At 42.6% G+C, this 20908-nt stretch overlaps 1 protein-coding gene across 1 annotated transcript in view; it reads left to right on the top strand.

The window, feature by feature from the left end:
- The window catches only part of LOC115098742 (glypican-5-like), a 1173655-nt gene that overhangs the window by 630763 nt on the left and 521984 nt on the right, over positions 1 to 20908 (top strand). The window contains exon 5 of the mRNA XM_029615616.1: positions 9681 to 9801. Within this exon, the coding sequence (XP_029471476.1) occupies positions 9681 to 9801 (121 nt within the window). The remainder of the gene's footprint in view (positions 1 to 9680; positions 9802 to 20908) is intronic.

Genomic DNA, 20908 nt, shown 5'->3' on the forward strand with positions numbered 1-20908 from the left:
CACCTCCCCGCACCTTCCCCTCCCTTCCCCTACCTAACCAACCCCCCCAGCCCAGGGGGAGGTTGGGGCAGGTTTTCGGGGGATACGCACGTATCTTACATGCGTACCCCTTTGAAAATCTGCCCCAATGAGTCCATATTCAGCCACAAAACCAGTGCTGGGAATTGAGTGGTGCAGCCTCGTTGCTGAAAATACCCAACTATCGGCTAACTTTAGGACAGCACTATGAACTGAACAGAGTTGGCTGGATAAGTCGGCCAGCCTTTTCAGCCGGCTAACTTTGAATATCGAGTTAGTCGGTTAATTTATGCGGTTCCTCCTTGATCCGCCCGTTCCCTGCCTCTGACTTTGCCGGCTAAAAACTTAGCCTGATAAGTGACTTATCCGGCTAAGTTGTGCCTGCTGATTCTAACCAGATACTCAGCAGCACTATTTAGCCAGACTGGTAGAACCTTTCTACCCTTGGACGCTTGTTTTCCCTCACCCCTTATTCAGTAAGGGGAGGAAAACGCGTGTCCAACCCGCCGAACCTAATAGTGCCCTCAACATGTAAATGCATGTTGATGGCCCTATTTGCTATGCCTGTGCGATACAGTAAGTAAAATGTGCAGCCAAGCCGCACATTTTACTTTAAGAAATTAGCGCCTACCCAAAGGTAGGCACTAGTTTCTGCCGGCATCGGGAAAGTGCACAGCAAAGCAGTAAAAACTGCTTTTCTGTGCACCCTCCGACTTAATATCATGGCGATATTAAGTCGGAGGTCCCGAAGAGTAAAAAAAGTTAAAAAAGAAAAAAACATTTTAAATGGGCCGGCGGCTGTCGGGCCGAAAACCGGACGCTCAATTTTGCCGGTGTCCGGTTTCCGAGCCCGTGGCTGTCAGCAGGCTTGAGAACCGACACCGGCAAAATTGAGCGTTGGCTGTCAAACCCGCTGACAGCCACCGCTCTGGGCTAAAAGGAGGCGCTATGGACGCGCTAGTGTCCCTAGCGTCTCCTTTTGCCTGTTTCTACCGCACCACCTAATTTAAATACTGAATCGCGCGCACAGGCGAGTGGCTTGTGCTAGCGCCGGGAGAGCGGGCGTTCATCCGCTCTCCCGCGGACTTTACTGAATCGGCCTGAAAGTGCTGTTTTGAATATTGGCCTTCTTACACCTATTATCAGGTATAAGTAAAACATTTTAAAACTGTTTAAGTGATGTGATTGCCATGTTAGTCCACTTAATTAAGAAGAAATAAAGGTCATAAATATGAGTAGTCCAATAAAAAATGATCACTTGCAACTAGTTTGTTGACATTTAGACCTGTGTATATCAAAGTTAGAAACCATTATTCTAATTAATTCTCTGTGCTATTTTGAAATGACTTTAAAACTTTGGAAGCAAATGAAACACCTTGACTGTCATGTTATGACCTTTTATAGCAAACCAATGTCAATATCATTTTGGTAAATGCATAGATAGTGTCATCAAAGCTTGCCAGCTAATGAACATATCAAAGTTAATGTATTCTGCTTCTGGTACAGACAGTGAAACAGATACCTAGAGGATAACAGAAACTATAGGCTATTCACCTCTGGCTTTTTGATGGCAATAAGACACTGCACTGCAAATATGAGGAATTAATGCACTTTACAGATTGCTGAAGGCACTGTAGCTTTTTACGTCTTGTTCATTGTAGCAGATAGAATAATTTTTATAGTCATTTTTTTAAGTTTTTTATCATATCGCTTACTCAAATCAGTGTTGAGAAATTTATTGAAATTTCAGTTTATTTTCTAGAGTCATTTTGGATGCTACATTAATGGATATACATTTATAAAAGTGTTACACAACCATCATATCATCCACTGATCCACCTCACCGGTGAAAAAGTATCAAAGGCACTCACATAATATATTTTAGTAGTAAAGCAAGCTAATATCTCCAATTCATATTGAGGACCATATTCAAATACCCATTGAATGGTAAGTTACCTGGATAACTTTATCCAATTAACTCTACCCAGATATTCAGTGTCACTTATGCAAATAAAAGTGCTGCTGAACATAGAGGTATAAAGTTTTCCGGCTAACTTTAGGACAACAATTCATCTGACTAAAGGTAACTATCCGGCAGTGCTGCTGGACAAAGTGAAACCGCGCCTTGCGTACACCCCTAGCATCATCTCTTTTTACATGGGTACATTTTTGTGTGGGCAATGATTTGGACAAAAATTGAGTCTGAGAGTCAAGGAAAATGTTCATACATTAGGGTTTCCCCAGCTATCTCTAAAAGAAAGTTGGACAAACCATTTAAACCTCACTGTGTTTTAACACCTTCTGTGGAATGGACTGGTCCTGTGGCTCAGACCTTGGTGTTGTGCACTGTAGTGTAGGAGATGTGGGGTGAAATATCCCATCTGGGGCAAGTAAGACCTGAGAACACTACAGAGGTAGCACATTTAGGCCTAGGAAGGAAGTCCAGACATGACTGACTGAGGAGAAGTGGAGCTAGCAAAGACTATTGAGGGGTTGATTCAAAAAGCTGTTAAGAACATAAGAACATGTCAAACTGGGTGACCAAGGGTCCATCAAGCCCAGCATCCTGTTTCCAACAGTGGCCAATCTAGGCCGTAAGAATCTGGCAAGTACCCAAAAACTAAGTCTATTTCCAAGTTACTGTTGCTAGTAACAGCAGTGGCTATTTTCTAAGTCAACTTCTCCTATGTTTGATGTAAACCGATGTGATATGACGGGTCATGAATGTCGGTATAGAAAAAAAAGAATGAATAAATAAATAAATAAACTTAATTAATAGCAGGTAATAGACTTCTCCTCCAAGAACTTATCCAATCCTTTTTTTTAAACACAGCTATACTAACTGCACTAACCACATCCTCTGGCAACAAATTCCAGAGTTTAATTGTTAGTTGAGTGAAAAAGATCTTTCACAGATTAGTTTTAAATGTGCCACATGCTAACTTCATGGAGTGCCCCCTAGTCTTTCTATTATCTGAAAGAGTAAATATCCGATTCACAACTACCTGTTCTAGACCTCTCATGATTTTAAACACCTCTATCATATCCCCCCTCAGTCATCTCTTCTCCAAGCTAAAAAGTCCTAACCTCTTTAGTCTTTCTTCATAGGGGAGCTGTTCCATTCCCCTTATCATTTTGGTCACCCTTCTCTGTACCTTCTCCATCGCAATTATATCTTTTTTAATTCCCATGTAACACTTTTTTATGTGGAAGATGAATGCAGGTGTATAAAAATATTTATAAGCTAGATTCAATAAATATGTGTGCAATTTTACATGAGCGTAATACTGGAGCTGAATGGCAGGATTCAAGTGCTCATAGAACCTTGTCAAAGCAGCAGCATGCCTCTTTGTGTGTAATCACACCTCCTTATTCTGTCCTCCTACCCATGGCAGAGACATAAGTCTGATTTCACATGTCCCTGGGTGCTGAGATGAGGCAGGTTTGGTGGAAAAGTTAGTAGAAAGTTGAGTTATGTGTTTGGTGGCTTCATTTCATTTTCACTGACCCAATAAAACAATGGTGAAATATGTGCCCATTCTTTCATTACTCCGGCGTTCTGGCATAGAATCTATGGTGCTCAGCAACTAACTGAGGCATTATCACTAAAGATAAGTATTTTCCCCAGCGATTTAAAATGTTTTAAAAAAATTAATTTCAAAAAAATCATAAAAGAAGAAACAAAGGAAAAATAAGGAATAAATGTGAATGCTCACAACCACGACCAATGATTAAAGTCTATAAGAAACCACAATATACATGAAAATTTCAATAGATGTGGTAGACTTATCAGTGAGAGTATTAATTTATTAAGCTCTCTGAAAGGTGTATGAGGTCTGGTTGTAAGTAGTAATTAATACTTTTGATCCTAATATATTTCACCATTGTTTTATTGGGTCAGTTGTTATGATATACATGGTTTACGCAGTTATTGAAGTTCATTTCATTTTCAGCATGGTAGCTTGTCTATGCTATGTTAACCTTTCTTTTACCCTTACTGGTGTCTTGTGTTGCATATTCTGAGTTAATAGAAGAGGACAAGTGAATGTACTATGCGGGGATTTTTTTGTCTCTGTGTGGTCATTCATTTTCATAGATTTGAATGGCCGGAGAGTGTCTGTAAATGACTGGGTCGAATGCAGAATGTGAGTGGCTGGGTGAATGTAGGTAAGAATGCAAATAGTATGATAATGCTTGTAACACATAGATCAATATTCAAAGCCATTTAGATGGATAACTCATAAGTTATTCATCTAACTCCATGTTATCCAAGTTATCCATCTAATTCCAAATTATCAATTTAACTCCGTTAGCCATTTAAATGTTTAGTTTTGAATATTGACCTCACACTAGATGATAGCAAAAAAGTCCAATAGGTTCATGCAGTCTACCTAGTTACTCCTGTTCACAAAAACAAGGGTATATCCCTGCTGCTATCCACAGAGTGTGACTGCCTATAGGATATCACTCCTTCTTGAAGACTGTTTTTTGTTACCTTCCTCTTTTGTAGCCTTCCTTCTGGGTAGATGAGCATGCAAACATAAGAGCATAATATATGCTGTTCTGGATCAGACTAAGATCCACAGAGCCCAACATCCTGTCTCTGACAGTAGCCATTTCAGGACATAAGTACCATGCAGATCTGAAAAAAGAAGATTTATTTCTTATTTATTTCTTTAATTGGTATTTATTGACTGTTCTTTCCTACGATTGAGGAGGTACACAGTTGGAACACTCAATATGAGGGATAAGCACTGCCTTTCCCAAGTGCACATGGTGTATTTTTTGCTTGCTTAGAGTGTAACAGGCTGGGAAGAATACATTTGTTAATAAACCCTCAAGACACATTTAATTAAAGTTGTTCATATTAAAACTGAAAACTGCAGAACCACAAAATGGTTCTCAAGTGTTCCCTACCAATACATTTTGGAGCTCTAGAGAGCTACATTAATGATAATGATGCCTTGGGTCCAACACATGTTACACATGGCTATTAATTATTTATAGACTTTTCCTCCAGAAACTTCTCTTTTAAACCCTTCTGTTCTAGACACTTTGGCCATGTTCTCTGGCAACAAATTCCACTGCTTGACTGTGCACTGCATGCAAAATACTTTCTACAATTTGTTTTAGATCTGCTGGTTCATCATCGTCCTCTTAGTATTATTTGAACAGGTAAATAACAATCCTTTATTTACTCATTCTACCCAACTCATGATTTTATAAATATCTGTCATAACCCCTCCATCAACCCTTTTTTCCAAGTTGGAGGCCTGACTTGTTTAGCCCTTCTTCATAAGGGAGCCATTCCATCTTCATTATAATTTTTGGGGCCCTCCCTGTACCTTTTCTAGTTCTGCAATGTACTTTTTGAGATGGAGAGACCAGAACTGAACATAATACTCAAGGATGCACCATGGATCGATACAGATGCTTTGATATTCAGCTTTTTATTCTAAATTCCTTTCAAAATTCCAAATATTATATTTGCTTTTCCTTTGACAGCTGCTACACACTGCACTGAAGATTTCAACATATTGTCCACATGGAATCTGAGGTCCTTTTCCAAGGTGGTGATTCCTAACAAGGAACTCAGCATTTTTACCTTTGGTTGGAATTATTTTTCCCTATGTGAATCACATTGCATTTGTCCCCATTAAATTCCATTGGCTATTTAGATGCCCAATATCCTAGTCCCACAAGGTCCATCTCCAGTTACTCAAAATCTACTGCTGTTTTAATAACTTAGAATAGTTTTATGTCATCTACAAATCTGACCACCCCACTCATTGCTCCTTTTTTCAGATTATTTATGAATGTGGTAAACAGAACAAGTCCCAGTATGAATCCCTGTGTACACCAATATTGATATTTCTTCATTTACAAAACTGATCATTTTGCCTAACTTCTGTTTCCTGTCTTTTAACCCATTATCAATCTACAATATCTATCCTATGACTTTTTAATTTCTAAGGGATCTCTTATGTGAGACTTTGTCAGATTCCTTCTAAAAATCCAAAATACACTGTATCAACTCCTTCACCTTTATCCACATGTTGATTTACACCTTAAAAAAAAATCTAATAAATTGGGTAAGGAAAAATCTCCCTTTGCTAAAACCATGTTGATGTCCCCATTTAGACCTCTCTGTTTCTATGACCAGCAGTTTTGTTTTTAAGAATAAATTCTACCATTTAGCCCAGCACCGACATTAGGCTCACTATAGACTAAAACTAAAAACAAAACTGCTGGTCACAGGGCTGAAGGGGGGGGCACAAGGCTGAAGTTGCCTAGGGTACCTACTACCCTTGCTCCAGTCCCGGTTGTGTTAGCACCGCCGGCCGTGGCAAACCATGACCGGGGCCGGGTGTCATGGCCGCCGGCCACGGCGGTCCGCAATCTGGGCCGGGCCGGCGGCCACAAAGGTCATAGTTACCCGAGGCTGAGGGTGTTGTCGAGGGCTCCTGCGGTGGCAGGCAGCCCCTTCCGCTTTTCCCCGCGGCCGCTGCCGTGTCCAGGCTTGGCAGCATGGCTCCTCGAGGGTTCGGTTCCTACCCCGCTGTTTCCCTAGTCTCCTAAGTCCCAGTGGTCGGGTCCCTACGGGCTTCTCCTGGGGGGATCTCGAGCTTCCAGGGTGAAGTCTTCATTCTTCAACTACAGCATTCCGGCCTAGCCCTTCGACGGTAGAGACCTAAGGGGATCTTTTCCTTTTAGGTAGCTCTGACTCTACCTCGAAACAGGGGTCCACCTTCGGATTTATAACAGGTTGCTCAGAATCATCACCATCAAAGAGGGTTTCTCTTGTGGGTATGTCTCCAACATCTTCCTTATTAAAGACAGAGACAAAAAAAGTATGTATTTTTTCTGCTATTTCTACTATTAGTCCCTTACAGGCTTTTTGATGTGAATGTACTTGGAAAAAATGTTTTATTATTAGATTTTATCTCTATGGAAAGCCCCCTGAAACTAATAGCGCCTGCAACATGCAAATGCATGTTGATGGCCCTATTAGTTATTCCCGCACGATTCACTAAGTAAAATGTGCAGCCAAGCTGCACATTTTACTTTCAGAAATTAGCGCATACCCAAAGGTAGGCGTTAATTTCTCTCGGCACCGGGAAAGTGTACAGAAAAGCAGTAAAAATGACTTTTCTGTACACTCTCCGACTTAATATCATGGCGATATTAAGTTGTAGGTCCCAAAAGTAAAAAATAATTTAAAATAAAAAAATTTAAAATTAGCCTGCAGCTCACGGGTTGAAAACCAGACGCTCAATTTTGCCGGCGTCCGGTTTCCAAACCCGTGGCTGTCAGCGGGTTGGAAAACCGACGCCGGCAAATTGAGCGTCGGCTGTCAAAACCGCTGACAGCTGCCGCCCCTTTTACCGCGGGCCCTAATTAGCATATTTTTATTTACTGGATCGCGTGCATAGGACACTGGCCTGTGCGTGCGCCGGGAGAGCGGGCGCTCGCCCACTCTCCCGCGTTTCTTTCTTTATCGGCCAGTTGGAGCCTCATATCCTGATCTCTTCTTGTTTGAGGACTTCCTTTGATTGAAAAATGTTTTTTTCTTTTCTATTAATATAGTTCAGGTATTTGAATATTTCTGTCATACCTCCCCTGTCTCTCCTTTTCTCTAGGGTACATATATCTGGATCCCTAAGCCTCATCTCATAGGCCTTTTGGTGTAGACCTTGCACCATTTTGCTAACCCTTCTCTGGACATTTTATCTACCTTCTTTCAGAGCTACAGCTTCCAGAAATGGATACAGTACTCTAGATGAGATCCCATCAGTGACCTATACAATAGCATGATCACTGTAGAAAGCCTGGCAGAAAAAGTGCCAGAATAAAAGTGCACCCAGTTTTCTGTAGAGGAAAATGTAGGAGTGAAAAGAAAGTGGAGTTACTTAACACCTTGATCATATGGCTATTTTTTTCTAAATTCCAGCAAGAATACGGTGATGGTGCGCAAACAACAATCTATGATTTAAGGACACATATAAGATTCAAACGTTTTATGCTGAATATGACTCTGTAATGGGAGGACTAAATGCAAATCATTACAAGGGCCTCATAATTCTGATTTGAAAAGTATGAGTGGTTCTGCCAGTATCACACTAAATATGTGCCTGTGTCTGTGCCTATGTTAATGAAGAAGGCCAGGTTTATTCACAGAGAAATGAAGATTGAAAGTGAATGTGACTTATACCACTGGCTAGCTTGGAAAGTTTAACAGTTGCCATGTTATGTGCAGCCTAAGAATCTCTAGTCAAAGGCTGTCTGCAGATCATGAGGCTGCAGAAAAGAATGCAGAAGATTTGGCTCATGCGGTGTGCGAGAATAACATAACTGCAGAACAAGTCTACAATGCATACAAAAAAGAATTGTCCTGGAGATGTTTACCATGCAACACTCTTGTCTGCAGTTATTAAAGATCTCCATGTGGGGTGAAGTAATTCAAGGGCAGGCTGACTTTCTTGATGTGTTGCAATGCAGCTAGAACACACAAATGCAAACTGCTTGTCACTGGTAAAAATGACCATGCTTAAACTTTTATAAAAAAAAAGTATGACAGTGTTGCCTATTATTTACTATCTTAACAAGGGCAAAACACAAAACAAGAAATTACTAGTAACTGGTTTGGTAATTACTTTGCACTCAAGATCAAGGATGATTCTAGTCAAGTTCCCCCCCCCCCCCTGAAAATTGCAAGATTATGTTGCTACTGGACAGCTATTATGCTCATCTAGCTGCGAAAACACTGGCACATCATGTTTTCCCACCTATTTCCCACCCACCTGTATCTCCCTGTTTCATCTGATGTATCAAGGAGTCATCTGGAACATGAAATGTCATTGTAGCCCAGAATTTGCAGGGTAGGACTTTTTCAAGCACTTCCTTGTTATTTGCATGTGTATCACCCATAGTAGTAAATTGTTATATGTGTTCAGTGCTTTGATATTGCTTGACAAAATCTGATTTATGGCTATTGAAGATATATAAATTGTGTTTGAATGCATGAAGGGTAAATTTATAACTCAAAAGACAAAAATTGTCCAGTGACAAAACTCCAAACCACTACAAACAAAACCACTGGTGCTTGAATTTAAGTTACTTTTACATTTTAACAAATGATTTCAAATTTCAGAATACTCTGAAATGAAAAGTAAAGCAAAACTACTGGAATGCTTTGTACATAAGAAAAAATATGAATTAAAGGGGAGAACCTTCAGACACATCGCTCTGGAACCATTCTAGTATCAAGATTAAGAGAGGTTACTGCCAACAGGATCAAGAATAGTTGCTGCCATTATAAGAAAAAAAACCTTCAAAATTTCTTGTGCACAAAATAGAAATGTAACTGCTGTTATTATGGAGATCTGTAATGAGACTTCAAAGTACTTATCCTCGAAATTCACAACACCATATAGCGCTTGATGGAATAAGAAAAGTCTCACAAAGTTGAAGTTTCACCAATGTTCTCTTGCCCTAGCTTGATAGTACCCTGTTATAGAGTCTATCAAGCTAGGGCAAGAGAACAATGTAGAAATCTAACTAGCAGAGCCATGCAGCAGCAGCTAAATATGGACCTCGTCATTTAAAAATCGTTGAAAATAAAGAATTTTAACTCATGCCAGCCTTTCTTTATTCTTTTCTAGTTACACAAACAGAGTTGTTGATAATGGTCTAAAAGCACAAATTAATAATCCAGAAATGAAAGTGAAAGGACCAGATCCTCTCATCAATCATGTGATCGACAAACTCTATCATTTTAACCAGGTAAAATTTCACAAAGTTTATAATAGTCTTTTATACTGGAAATAAGTGTGCAGGTGTTATTCTAACAACTAGCAAAGTAGGCTGAATTGTATTCAATTGTACAAGGGGATGCCATATAAACATTAGAAAATAAGATGTGCCAAGATGGGTCAGACCAGAGGCCTATCAAGCCTCTGGTCTGACCCAAAAGTGGACAATTCAAGTCATTAGGACATACCTGAAATTACCCAGCTGATCCCAAAGAGTAGATCCAGTTCCTTGCAGCTCAATGCCAGGGATAAATGGTGTGTTTCCCCTGCGTCCACCAGGCTTTTCTTTCAGGAACTTGTCCAACCCCTTTTTAAACCCATCTATGCTAATGAATAAATATAGGGCCATATTTTAAAAAAGGTTATGGGCGCCAGGCCTATTTTCAAAAGGCCCGGCGACACGCATAAAGCCCCGGGATACGTGTAAATCCCGGGGCTTTACTAAGGGGGCGGGGCAGGGGTGGGGCCAGAGGCCTCTGACACAGCAGCTATTTGCTGCTATGGTGGAGGATCGCGTGCCAGGCAGGCGCGAAAGGTACAATAAGAATTTGGGGGGTAGAGTAGGGCTGGGGGGGGAAAGGTTAGGGGAAGGGGTGGGAAGCTTAGGTTAGGGGGAATGGAAGCGGCCTGGGAGGGAACAGGGGAAGGCAGCGTGGCTCAGCACGCCCAAGGTACACAATTGTAATATACTGGTTATTTCACAAATAATTGCTTCCAAGATATGCATGGTGCTGTGCCTGGATGCATGGATACTGCAAGTTACCTGGTGTCCATGCATATGTGAAGAGGGGAAAAGGGACTGATCGTGGGCCAGGGGGCTAGAGAGCTACTTATAGGCCAGATAAATGAGGAGGGATCAACCTGAGCTCTTCTCTTTGCTTTCTCTCCCCCAAACTGTTGCCATTGCAAAATCCCATGTACCCTCCCTTTTAAGAGCTATTGCCAGTTAGAAACTGATGACTAGTTAAAAGGCAAAGTGTGTACCTCATGTTTTGTTTATTAATTGTCCCCGTTGACTGTCGCAGCACATGGGGGTAGGAATATCCAAACCCTAGGGGTTTTGCCCAAGGGTTGCGATGGGGTAATCAAATTCTGACCTTACTGACTTCTAGGTGAATTTTCAAAGGAATTAAGAGCATGTAACATGGGTAAAACCTATTGGCAATTCAAAGGTATATTGTAGCAATTTCCAAAAGTGCACTTTCATGGGTAAAGTTCATTTAATCATATAAAACCCAGTTTTAAGTGTGTAAATGCTTTTGAAAATCAGGTCTGTAGTGTGGAACTTTCTGTCATCAGGGTTTTATAGCCTGGTATGGCATTAGACCAGATGTTCCTGGTGAAGTAAGGGCAGTCGCCTTGATTGCACATGATGGTTTGACCGATAATGCCCAGGTGAAGGGTCCATCGGAAAGACCGGTCTGTAGTCCAGAGGCAATCTGTCACAGGATGATTCACATTGTTTTTCAGATATGACCTTTGTTATAGCTCGGGTACTTAGGTTACGATTGTATAGTCTTTTGCCAGTTCAATAAAGCTGCAGTCATTATACCATCATGGTCATTATTATATATTCTGATTGAGACCAGCGGTAGTGCCTTGCTTCCCCTTGTGACAGGTAGTTGTGGCTGCCCAGGTTAATTTCTACCACAGTGAAAAAATCTATGGCTACAGTTTTCACTATGGTGAACTAAAAATAAACTGACAGTTTCTTTTACTACAGATATAAAATGTAGACATTATTACTTTCAGGTTCTTTCTAGCTGGTGAAATCAACTGCCTCAGTGAACACTGGTTGCTTTCATTCAACTTCTATTATTTCTGTTATGTATACATATCATTATCCAGTAGTTAGAAAGAAACCATTATTGATGGTTTGTGCAGCTGTCTGTTATTACGTCTTCCAGTGAAATTATCAAATACTCAATCAGTCGCATTCCATGCTAAGTTGCATTCTATCAATGCTAGGTATGTTGATATTCTGGTCTGATCCACTTTCAGCATATTGTTAAGTAAGTTCAACATATATGCACCAAAAAATTAAAGTAGCTGGAAGGTTTTACCACTAAGCGATTTTCATTTAAAGTCAGTTGCTTCATTCCTTAGAATTAGCTACAAGCACATTTGAGACCCCTGGTGTCCAAATCAATTTGAATTAGATTTCTGCATTCATTTTCTTAATTTATTTGTTGAGTTATGGGGATGTGCAGCAAAATATTTCCAATTTGTTTCTTTCATTTCTAGCCAAATTGTTTTTGCCAAATTCCATTCTATTTTTTTTGGGAGGGGGGGTGCATTATTCCTTATTTTCAGATTTTTCTTGTCATCAAACTGTGTGCACTATTGTTCAAAATGAAAAATTTTGGAGGTTTTGTCGATTTGTTGTGTATTTAATAAAACAAAACAAAAATGCCCTTTTTCAGTTTGAATTGCACATTCATTTAAAACAAATGCACATCTCTAGTTCAAATATGAAAAATAAGTTATATATACTCATTTAACTTTTTTTGTGTCTCAATACAGATTTTAATGTTCTGTATAATTACTACTTTCATTAGCATTAGAATTCAGAACAAAATAAAAACTATTACACAAATGAAATATTTTAAATTTGCAGTCGTCGAAAATTGTAAGAAAATAAAATTAGGGGCGGATTTTAAAAGCCCTGCATGCGTAAATCCTTCTGGATTTACGCGCGCAGGGCACTCGCGCGCCGGTGCACCTATTTTGCATAGGCCGCTGGCGCGCATAAAGCCCCGGGACGCGCGTAAGTCCCGGGGCTTTCTAAAAGGGGCGGGGAGGGGGCATGTCGGGGGCGTTCCCGAAATGACGTGGCGTTTCGGGGGCGGGCCGGGGGCGTGGTGCCGGCCCGGGGGCATGGTCGAGGCCTCCGGACCAGCCCCCGGGTCGGGTGACGGCGCGCCAGCAGCCTGCTGGCGCGCGCAGATTTACGTCTGCTTTTAGCAGGCGTAAATCTGCCAACAAAGGTAAGAGGGGTGGTTTAGATAGGGCTGGGGGGGTGGGCTAGGTAGGGGAAGGGAGGGGAAGGTGGGGGGAGGGCAAAGGAAAGTTCCCTCCGAGGCCGCTCTGAAATCGGAGCGGCCTCGGAGGGAACAGGCAGCGCGCGCTGGGCTCGGCGCACGCAGGTTGCACAAATGTGCACCCCCTTGCGCGCGCGCCGACCCCAGATTTTATAAGATACGCGCGGCTACGCAATCTTACAATCTTACTATCTTACAAAATCCAGTGTACTTTTGTTTGCGCCTGGTGCGCGAACAAAAGTACGCGATCGCGCAATTTTTTAAAATCTGCCCCTTAATGTTTAGGAAAATTTGTCATATTGATGCCGATAATCAAAAGCTATGTAGATGGTTATGTAGAACACTGATGTGTGAAATTCTGGCCCAAGAATGACAGGCCTGTGATAAAACAGAGTCATTTATTTTATTTATTTATTTATTTAAAGTTTTTATATACTGATATTCGTTAAGAAAACATCACATCGGTTTCCATACAACGTTAAAACAGCCAACAGGGCTTTACAGTGTAACTGATAATAGAACTGGGAGGAGGGGAAGGGAAGGAGGGGGGAGCGTAACCAGGGGCTTTGCTGTACATTCAGTAAATGCGATACAAAATTAGGTACATAAATACAAATTATATACAATAAGAGTGCATTCCATGCTCTTTAGCCTGATTTCCTCGCATTTCACTCTGACCCCTCACAGTTATTTTTTCACTTTTAAGATATTATCACTTTACTTCTGATATTGATAAGGATTAAATATATGCAAGTAAGATGCCAAATTTACATGCATAAATGGGTAGGTTTTCAAAACATTGCGCGCGTGAAAAACGGGGGTTACGTGCATAGTTGAGCCTTGCACGCGCTGAGCGCATCTTCAAAGGGGCCTAGCCACATGTGTAACCCCTGTTATGAACTGAAGTGCTGGGCCCAGTTGAAGGGGCAGTCCGGGGGGTGAGGAGGGGAGGTCTGGGGGCGGGGAGGGGAGGACTGGAGGTGTCGGTACAGCGGCCATTTGCCACTGTGTCAGGGAAGCGCGCACCGGCACACTTTTACAGAATTCCCACCCCAACTCATTCCCAATCCCTCCCCTTTTTAAAATTTGCATCGCACCATGCATTATGGTGCTTTTTGCATGCGTTACGACATTTTTCGTATGCGAAAACGCCTTAACGCATGCAAAAATACCATAGTGCAATTTGATAAATGACCCTGTATGTTAAGTAAAAATGAAGGATCCGTGTGGATCTATACCCCCTCATCAGAGAATCTTAGAAAGAGCTCCCTTAAGGAGAGAGCGTGATGCTCCAAAATCTGCCTCATGGAACATATCACTACCAGAAACATAGCCTTTGAGATTATATCTTTCAGAGATGCTCCTTTAAGGGGCTCAAAGGGAACTCTATTCAGAGGGCTCAGAACAAAATTTAGATTCTATATGGGAACCAATTCTCTCATGGGATACAAATATGTTTCACTTCTTTCAGGAAACATGAAACATCTGGATGCATCACAAATGATGAGCTTGCAATTTACCTCTGCATTAGGTAATAGCCACCACCTTGAGAGAATTGAGCAGCAGGCCTTTTTCTAAATCTTCCTACAAAAAGACCATAGTTACCAAGAACATAAGAAATTGCCATACTAGGTCAGACCAAGGGTCCCTCAAGCCCAGCATCCTGTTTCCAATAGTGGCCAATCCAGGCTACAAGTACCTGGCAAGTACCCAAAATCTAAGTATATCCCATGCTAGTAATAGCATGCCTTCCATGCTGAAATTACTCTGTCTTCACCCCAAGTCCCAAATATTCTCTACACACTCACATATCTAGTGAGTTGGATCTTGTGGGTCTGTAAAAGTGTAGAAACAACTATTGGCATAACCTTTGCTTGCTAGAGGCATCCTCTGAATGACTAGGCTGTTAAGACAAAATGGATATGGATCCTCACATACCACTGGATCATACACCAACAGACGCCTGTAGAAAACTTAGGGGCTCCCCCTCCTTGAATTCCATGAGGTCTGCAGACCATAGACATTTGGGTCAATCCAGCTCCACCAGAATCACAAGGTTCTGAACTACAGGAATTATGTGCTGCACTTGCCCCACCAAAGACCTGGGTGGAAAGACATACAGCAGGCTAAAAGGAGTCTAAGACTGCATTATTGCATCCAGCCTCTCGGTATCTTCCTTTCTTCTGCAACTGAAGAAACTGGCCATCGTAGAATTCCTTCTTATTGTCATTAGGTCCATAATGGCTCTGCCCCACCTGGCCACAATTAGGTTGAAAGTCTCTTTTGAAAGTTCCCATTCTCTTGGATCCAGAGTGTGTTGACTCAGTGTTAAGGGCACCAGCCGCAGAGGCCCGCGGCCGGCCCCCTCTACTCACTGGTGTCGCACCGGCATTCCCCTTGCTTCTGGGATCCTTCTGGCGGCGGGAGCCGCAGCCAACACACTCCTTCACGCGTCGTCTATCTGCCGCCGGCGCGGCCCCCCCCTGATGCGGCCCGGCCGGCCGAATCTCTCTTTCCCTGGCTGCCTTAGGCACGCGCGTGTGCCTCTTTCCCTAGATTTAAAGGGACAGTGACAGGCGATGCCCCAGCTCTTCATTTCCGTCCCAGCCTATATCAAGGCAAGGCCTGCCCCCAGCCCTTGCCTTGGCTTCCTCTGGCTCTCCTTCTGCTTGGATTTCCTGGACCTTATCTTTGCTTTGGATCTCCTGGATTCAGATACCTTCCTGACCTTTGGACTATGAGTATTGCCACCTGCCCTGACCATTGCCTGACTATCGGACCATGAGTATCACCACCTGCCCCGACCTTTGCCTAACTACCAGACCATGAGTATTGCCGCCTGCCCTGACCTTCCTGACCACTGGACTTCGAGTATCACCGCCTGCCCTGACCATTGCCTGACTTCTGGACCACAAGACTTTCCGTACCAGGGACCCCACGTAAGTCCAGCCAGCTCCAGTACCCAAGGGCTCAACCTGCAGGGAACGAGGGCTGGTAGCGGTAAAGGTTCCTCTTGTTCTCAGTCACTCTTGGGCCTCGCCAGCCGATGGTGGGAACCTGTGAGACTCCTCCCCATAGGTGGCGTCAACTCCACTCAGCCCAAGGATCCACTACTGCAACACTCAGAAATCCACTTGGTCATTCTCCACCCTGTCATGAGGGCTGCCAACAGCATTTATTGTGGGTTGTTCTGCCCAAAGTATGAGAAGACTCATTTCCTTGGTCATCTGAGGGCTCCTGGTTCTGCCTGGGTGATTCACATACAGGACTGTTGTTGTGTTACCTGAAAGAATTTGCACAAGCTGAAGGCCTTTCTTATGCCATTGTTTACAAATGATTGATGGACCGACTGGCTTTCAGAGTACTCCATGTCCCCTGAGTTACTTGATCCTGGCTGTGAGCTCCCCAGCTAAAATGACTGAAAATTGCTTGTTATCGTAACCTAAAGTGGGGTTTCCAGATCCACCCTGTGTTCCAGCTTCTCAGTATCCAGTTACCAGAACAGACTGTCCCTTGTCTGCACTGACAATGGAAGCTTGTAGAATATATCTGGGACTAGGGTGACCACTGAGTTAGAAGAGACATATGCAAGGGCTGCATATGTACCCTTGGCTAATTCAGCATATCCAAGGCCACTGCCATCAAGCTCAATAGTTACAGGTAATCCCATAACATGGGGCTCTGGATTGACATAAGGTTGCACACTTAACCCTGAATCTTGAGAATTCTTTCTATTGTCATACAAGCTCAACTGTTCTTCATGTGAAAGTGGATCCCCAGATATTCCAGACTTAACCATTGAGAAATTAATCACCTAGCCTAGCTCCTGTAAGAGCTATATCACTCTGTTCATGGAAATTTGACTCTCTTCCTGCAACTTTGTCTGAATAAGCCAATCATCCAGGTAATGAACCAAAGAGCACCCTCCTTTTATATGGCTACCGCCACCATAACCTTCACTTTCAAGAATGTTCTGGGAGCTGTAGTCAGCTCGAATGGCAGTGCTGTGAACTAGAAGTGACTTCCAGGAACAGCAAAGTGCAATAATCTCTGATCTTCTTCCATAATGGGGATGTGCAGATAAGCTTCCATTACATCCAGGAAGTTAAAATCTTTCCCTGTCTCATTGCCATCATGACTGACCTTAGAGCTTCCATCCAGAAACAAGGCACACTCTGCATGCTGTTCTCATGCTTCAAATCCACAATGAGCCAGAAGGTGCCTTCCTTTTTGGGAATTGCAAACAAAATTGAATACCTTCCTTTTTCTCTTTCAAATTCTGAAACTGGAAACAGCTTCCAAATGACAGACAATCCAAGGTCACTTGGAATGCCTCTCTCTTAGAAGAGAATGACAGGGAGTCAGCAAAAGGGACTGAAAACGGCTCATATTCATTCTGCCCCATTGTTCATATTGGATAACATGGATGATGCTTTGGGTTATGATAATGCCATCATATTAACTTTGAATACTCAGCGTTCACATATGGTTTGAATTACAATTTATGAAAGACTTTAATAATGCATGAGCTTTTAATAAAGTTATAAAATCTTCTAAGCTCTTTTTTTCTGAGTTACTGATTACCTATGCATTTTATTAACAATATTGTAATATAGATGTGTACTGAATAATAACTAAAATATAAATATACAGATTCAACTTTTAACTTTCTTTTAGTCAATTTGATAATGATGGCTAATTTTTTGGATCTGTAGGGAGTCCATCTTTGGCATGATTTAAATGCTGCAAATCAAGTATTCTGTTTGTGGCAATTATCTATTAAAATATACTAGCCCAGGGTCCCCTTTTCTTCATCTGGCTAAATTAGATAAGTTATCTTGAACACTGAGCATGAGAATTGTTCTTTGACATATTCCATTTATGATAACAATATAAACAGACAAATGATAGACTGATTAGGGTTTCAGCATGTGCTTTCAGAGATAGTAAATCTTGAAGTTGTTTCTTCTATTTTTATGTATGTAATTCGAAAGAAAATTTAATTAGATGACTATTTGAAATAAGAATTTTGGATTTTATCTCAGAAAGCTGAGAAGATATTGTTACATTAAGGAATGTTATAAAATGGCTTAATAAAGCTTATGGATATAGCTAATTTAAATACACGTAACCATGGTGATACTGCATAACAGTCTGATATCACTATAATACAACTGAGGTGTATACATAAGAGAATTTTAAGAGATATTCATGCAAAAAGGGCCCGTATGCGAATACCATGTATTTTATAAAGGGTTCACATATGAGTCCATATATGTGTGCGTGTATGAGCAAAATTGTTATGACCAGAAGGAATGTGAACCCTTGGACCGACGGGAGGTTGTTGATAACCTTAGGAGATGGCCCCTCAGATGGCGAGGTGGAACAGAAGTTGAGACTGGCTGGTTCTTCGGTGCCAAAGACTTGGATGGTCGTGGAGAGGGCGGAGAGGCGTGAAGTCAGAGCAAGGGACAGTTGGATCTTCGCCACTGGAGACCTATGGTCCCCCCAGGAGGAGCCTGTAGGGACCCGGGCCACTGGGACTTAGGTGGACCTTTGAGAGGTCGAAGAGGCGTAAGGACGGTGCAAGGGCCAGCTGGATCTTCGTCACCCGAAGCCAGCGGTCCCCCCGGGAGGAGCCCGTAGGGACCCGGGCCGCTGGGACAAGTGGGCCCTTGAAGGAGGATGGTCCAAGAGAAGTCCGAGGTCAAGTACCAGAGGATCACCGCTTGCCAGTCCAAAGTCACACACCAAGGAATCGCTGAGAAGAAACAGAAACAGGAACCGAAGCACCAGGAGACTCACCGGAGCGAGCAGACTTGTAGCAAACAAGTTGCCAAGTCGAAGAGTGAGAGGAGGAAGTCTCCTTATATACTTCCCCTGGTCTGGTCCATTAGGAACAGCTGCAAGCAATAAAGAGGACGAGGCCCCTTTAAATCAGCCCAGGGGGTGCGGCCTCATGCCTAAGGAGGAGGTGGCCATCTTGGATCCTCGGAAGCCCTGATGACCGGCCCGACGCCACGAGGGGAGGTCTGGGGCATCTTCCCCTCCGGCCATCACCACGGGAAGGTGCAGCAGGGTGTGGAGATGCCCGGGCTGGGTACCTCGGCGCTGCCGTGGCGGCCCAATGCCGCAGCTCAGGTAGGGGGTCATGGCCACGGGCGGCCGTGGCACACAACAAAAATAGCATGTGTAAGAAATAGGCTGTCCAGGGGCATTCCTGAGTTGGGCCAACATGTATACAGTACATATAAGTTGCTATTTTAGAACCTGCCAAAGCGATATGCGTAAGTCTATTACTTTAGTATATTTACACCTACTACTTCTCAGTGTCAGAATAAAAGTGTTTATTGACAAATACTGACTTCCTGAGGGGGGTTCAGGCAGAAGAACAAGGAGGGTTATGATAACCTAGAGATGGCCTGGGCAAACTGGTGACCAAAATGGTAAAACTGGTTATTTCCTTCATGTTTTAAAATGTGCAGACTTACGTATGTAAAAGATGACAAATGCTAAGGAAAATACGTGTGTTAAATCTATGTGTGTAAATGTTTAAAATTAGGAGCACAAATGCATGCTTATAGGAGATGCGTTCCAGTTATCCAGATAAGTTTTGACTTCTCCGGCTAAGTCAGGAGTGGACAAATCTGATTCTTAAGAGCCAGAATAGGCCAGATTTGAATATGCATGAGATAGATTTGCATGCACTGCCTCCATTGTATGCACATCTGTTTCATGCATATTCATTGTAGATATCCTGAAAATCTGACCTGTTTGTGGCTCTCTAGTTGGCCACCCCTGGACTAATTTGTAGCTTTGCTGCCACTTAGCCAGATAAGTCTTAAAGAGCGCTACTTATCAGATAAGTAAGATAACTGGATATGTCTTCAAAAACTAGTTATCTGGCTATCTTACTTTTACAGCTAAGTAGCATTTTTCTTTTACTTATCTGGCTATCTTATCTGGTTACGTAGCAGTTTTTTTACTGACGTATCTGGTTAAGTGGCGGATTTTCCACCATTTAGCAAGATAAGTAAAAAATTATAAAGCTATGTCGAAAATATATATGAGTATCTTTTAGATATCTGAGCATGTTGTAGGGTGGATTTACAAGTATTTTACATTGTGCATATACATTTGCATACCCGATATAAAATTCATTTATATGAGCACATGCACCCCAGTACATATGGGTTTGCTTGTGCATGTTTTAAATTTATCCTCCCCATTAACAGTATGACGAATCACCTACATACAGTTTGGGATTTATTTTAAATATTTAAATGAACAGTAGAAAATTTTTAATCTCAAAAAGGAAGGTACACTCAGGATAAATAGTTCAGTGGGAGACTGATGTACTAAAGTGCCACACTTCATAAACACAGTTCTGCAGAGAAAAATGGCAAATACCATGCATAATAACCTTTCCGATTTTTATGCACCCTATTTGTCATTTTTTTGTGTGTAGTTTTCATTTGAGAAACCATTCACAAACATTCTGCAAAATCACCGATGAGCTGAAGAATCATATGCTTCAGCTCATTTAAAATTTTGCTATAGAAAAATTACATATGGAAAACTAATCAGACACAGCCAGGAATATCCACAAAATGTAACTGCATGACAAGTGTTATATTTTTTTGCGATAAGGTCTATGATTTATGTGGATTTTATTGGCAAAACTGTTACGATCCTGCCCGCGAGGAGCTCGGGCAGGCCCTTACCTTCACGTGGCTAGTCGAGCCACCGACGCTGCTGCCGCTGCCGCTGCCGCGGTCCCTCCGCGGTGTCCAGGCTCCTCCCCAGCTGCCTTCTCCTCCGTGCAGCGGGGCCGACCCACCGCGAGCTCTCCCTCGCGGCCGGGAACCCCGCTGTCTGTCCGGGCTCTCCCCGATGTGCCTCTGCCTTCCCGGGGTCCTCAGCCGGCAGGGAGGGCGTCCCTGCCGGTGCCCGTGCTGCAGTCCGGGTCCTCGCCCGGCAGGGAGGCCGTCCCTGCCGGTGCCTGCAGCCTACACAGCCCCTGCAGCCAGCCTTACC

This window comes from Rhinatrema bivittatum, chromosome 9 (genome assembly GCF_901001135.1).
Source record: "Rhinatrema bivittatum chromosome 9, aRhiBiv1.1, whole genome shotgun sequence".
Lineage (NCBI taxonomy): Eukaryota > Metazoa > Chordata > Amphibia > Gymnophiona > Rhinatrematidae > Rhinatrema > Rhinatrema bivittatum.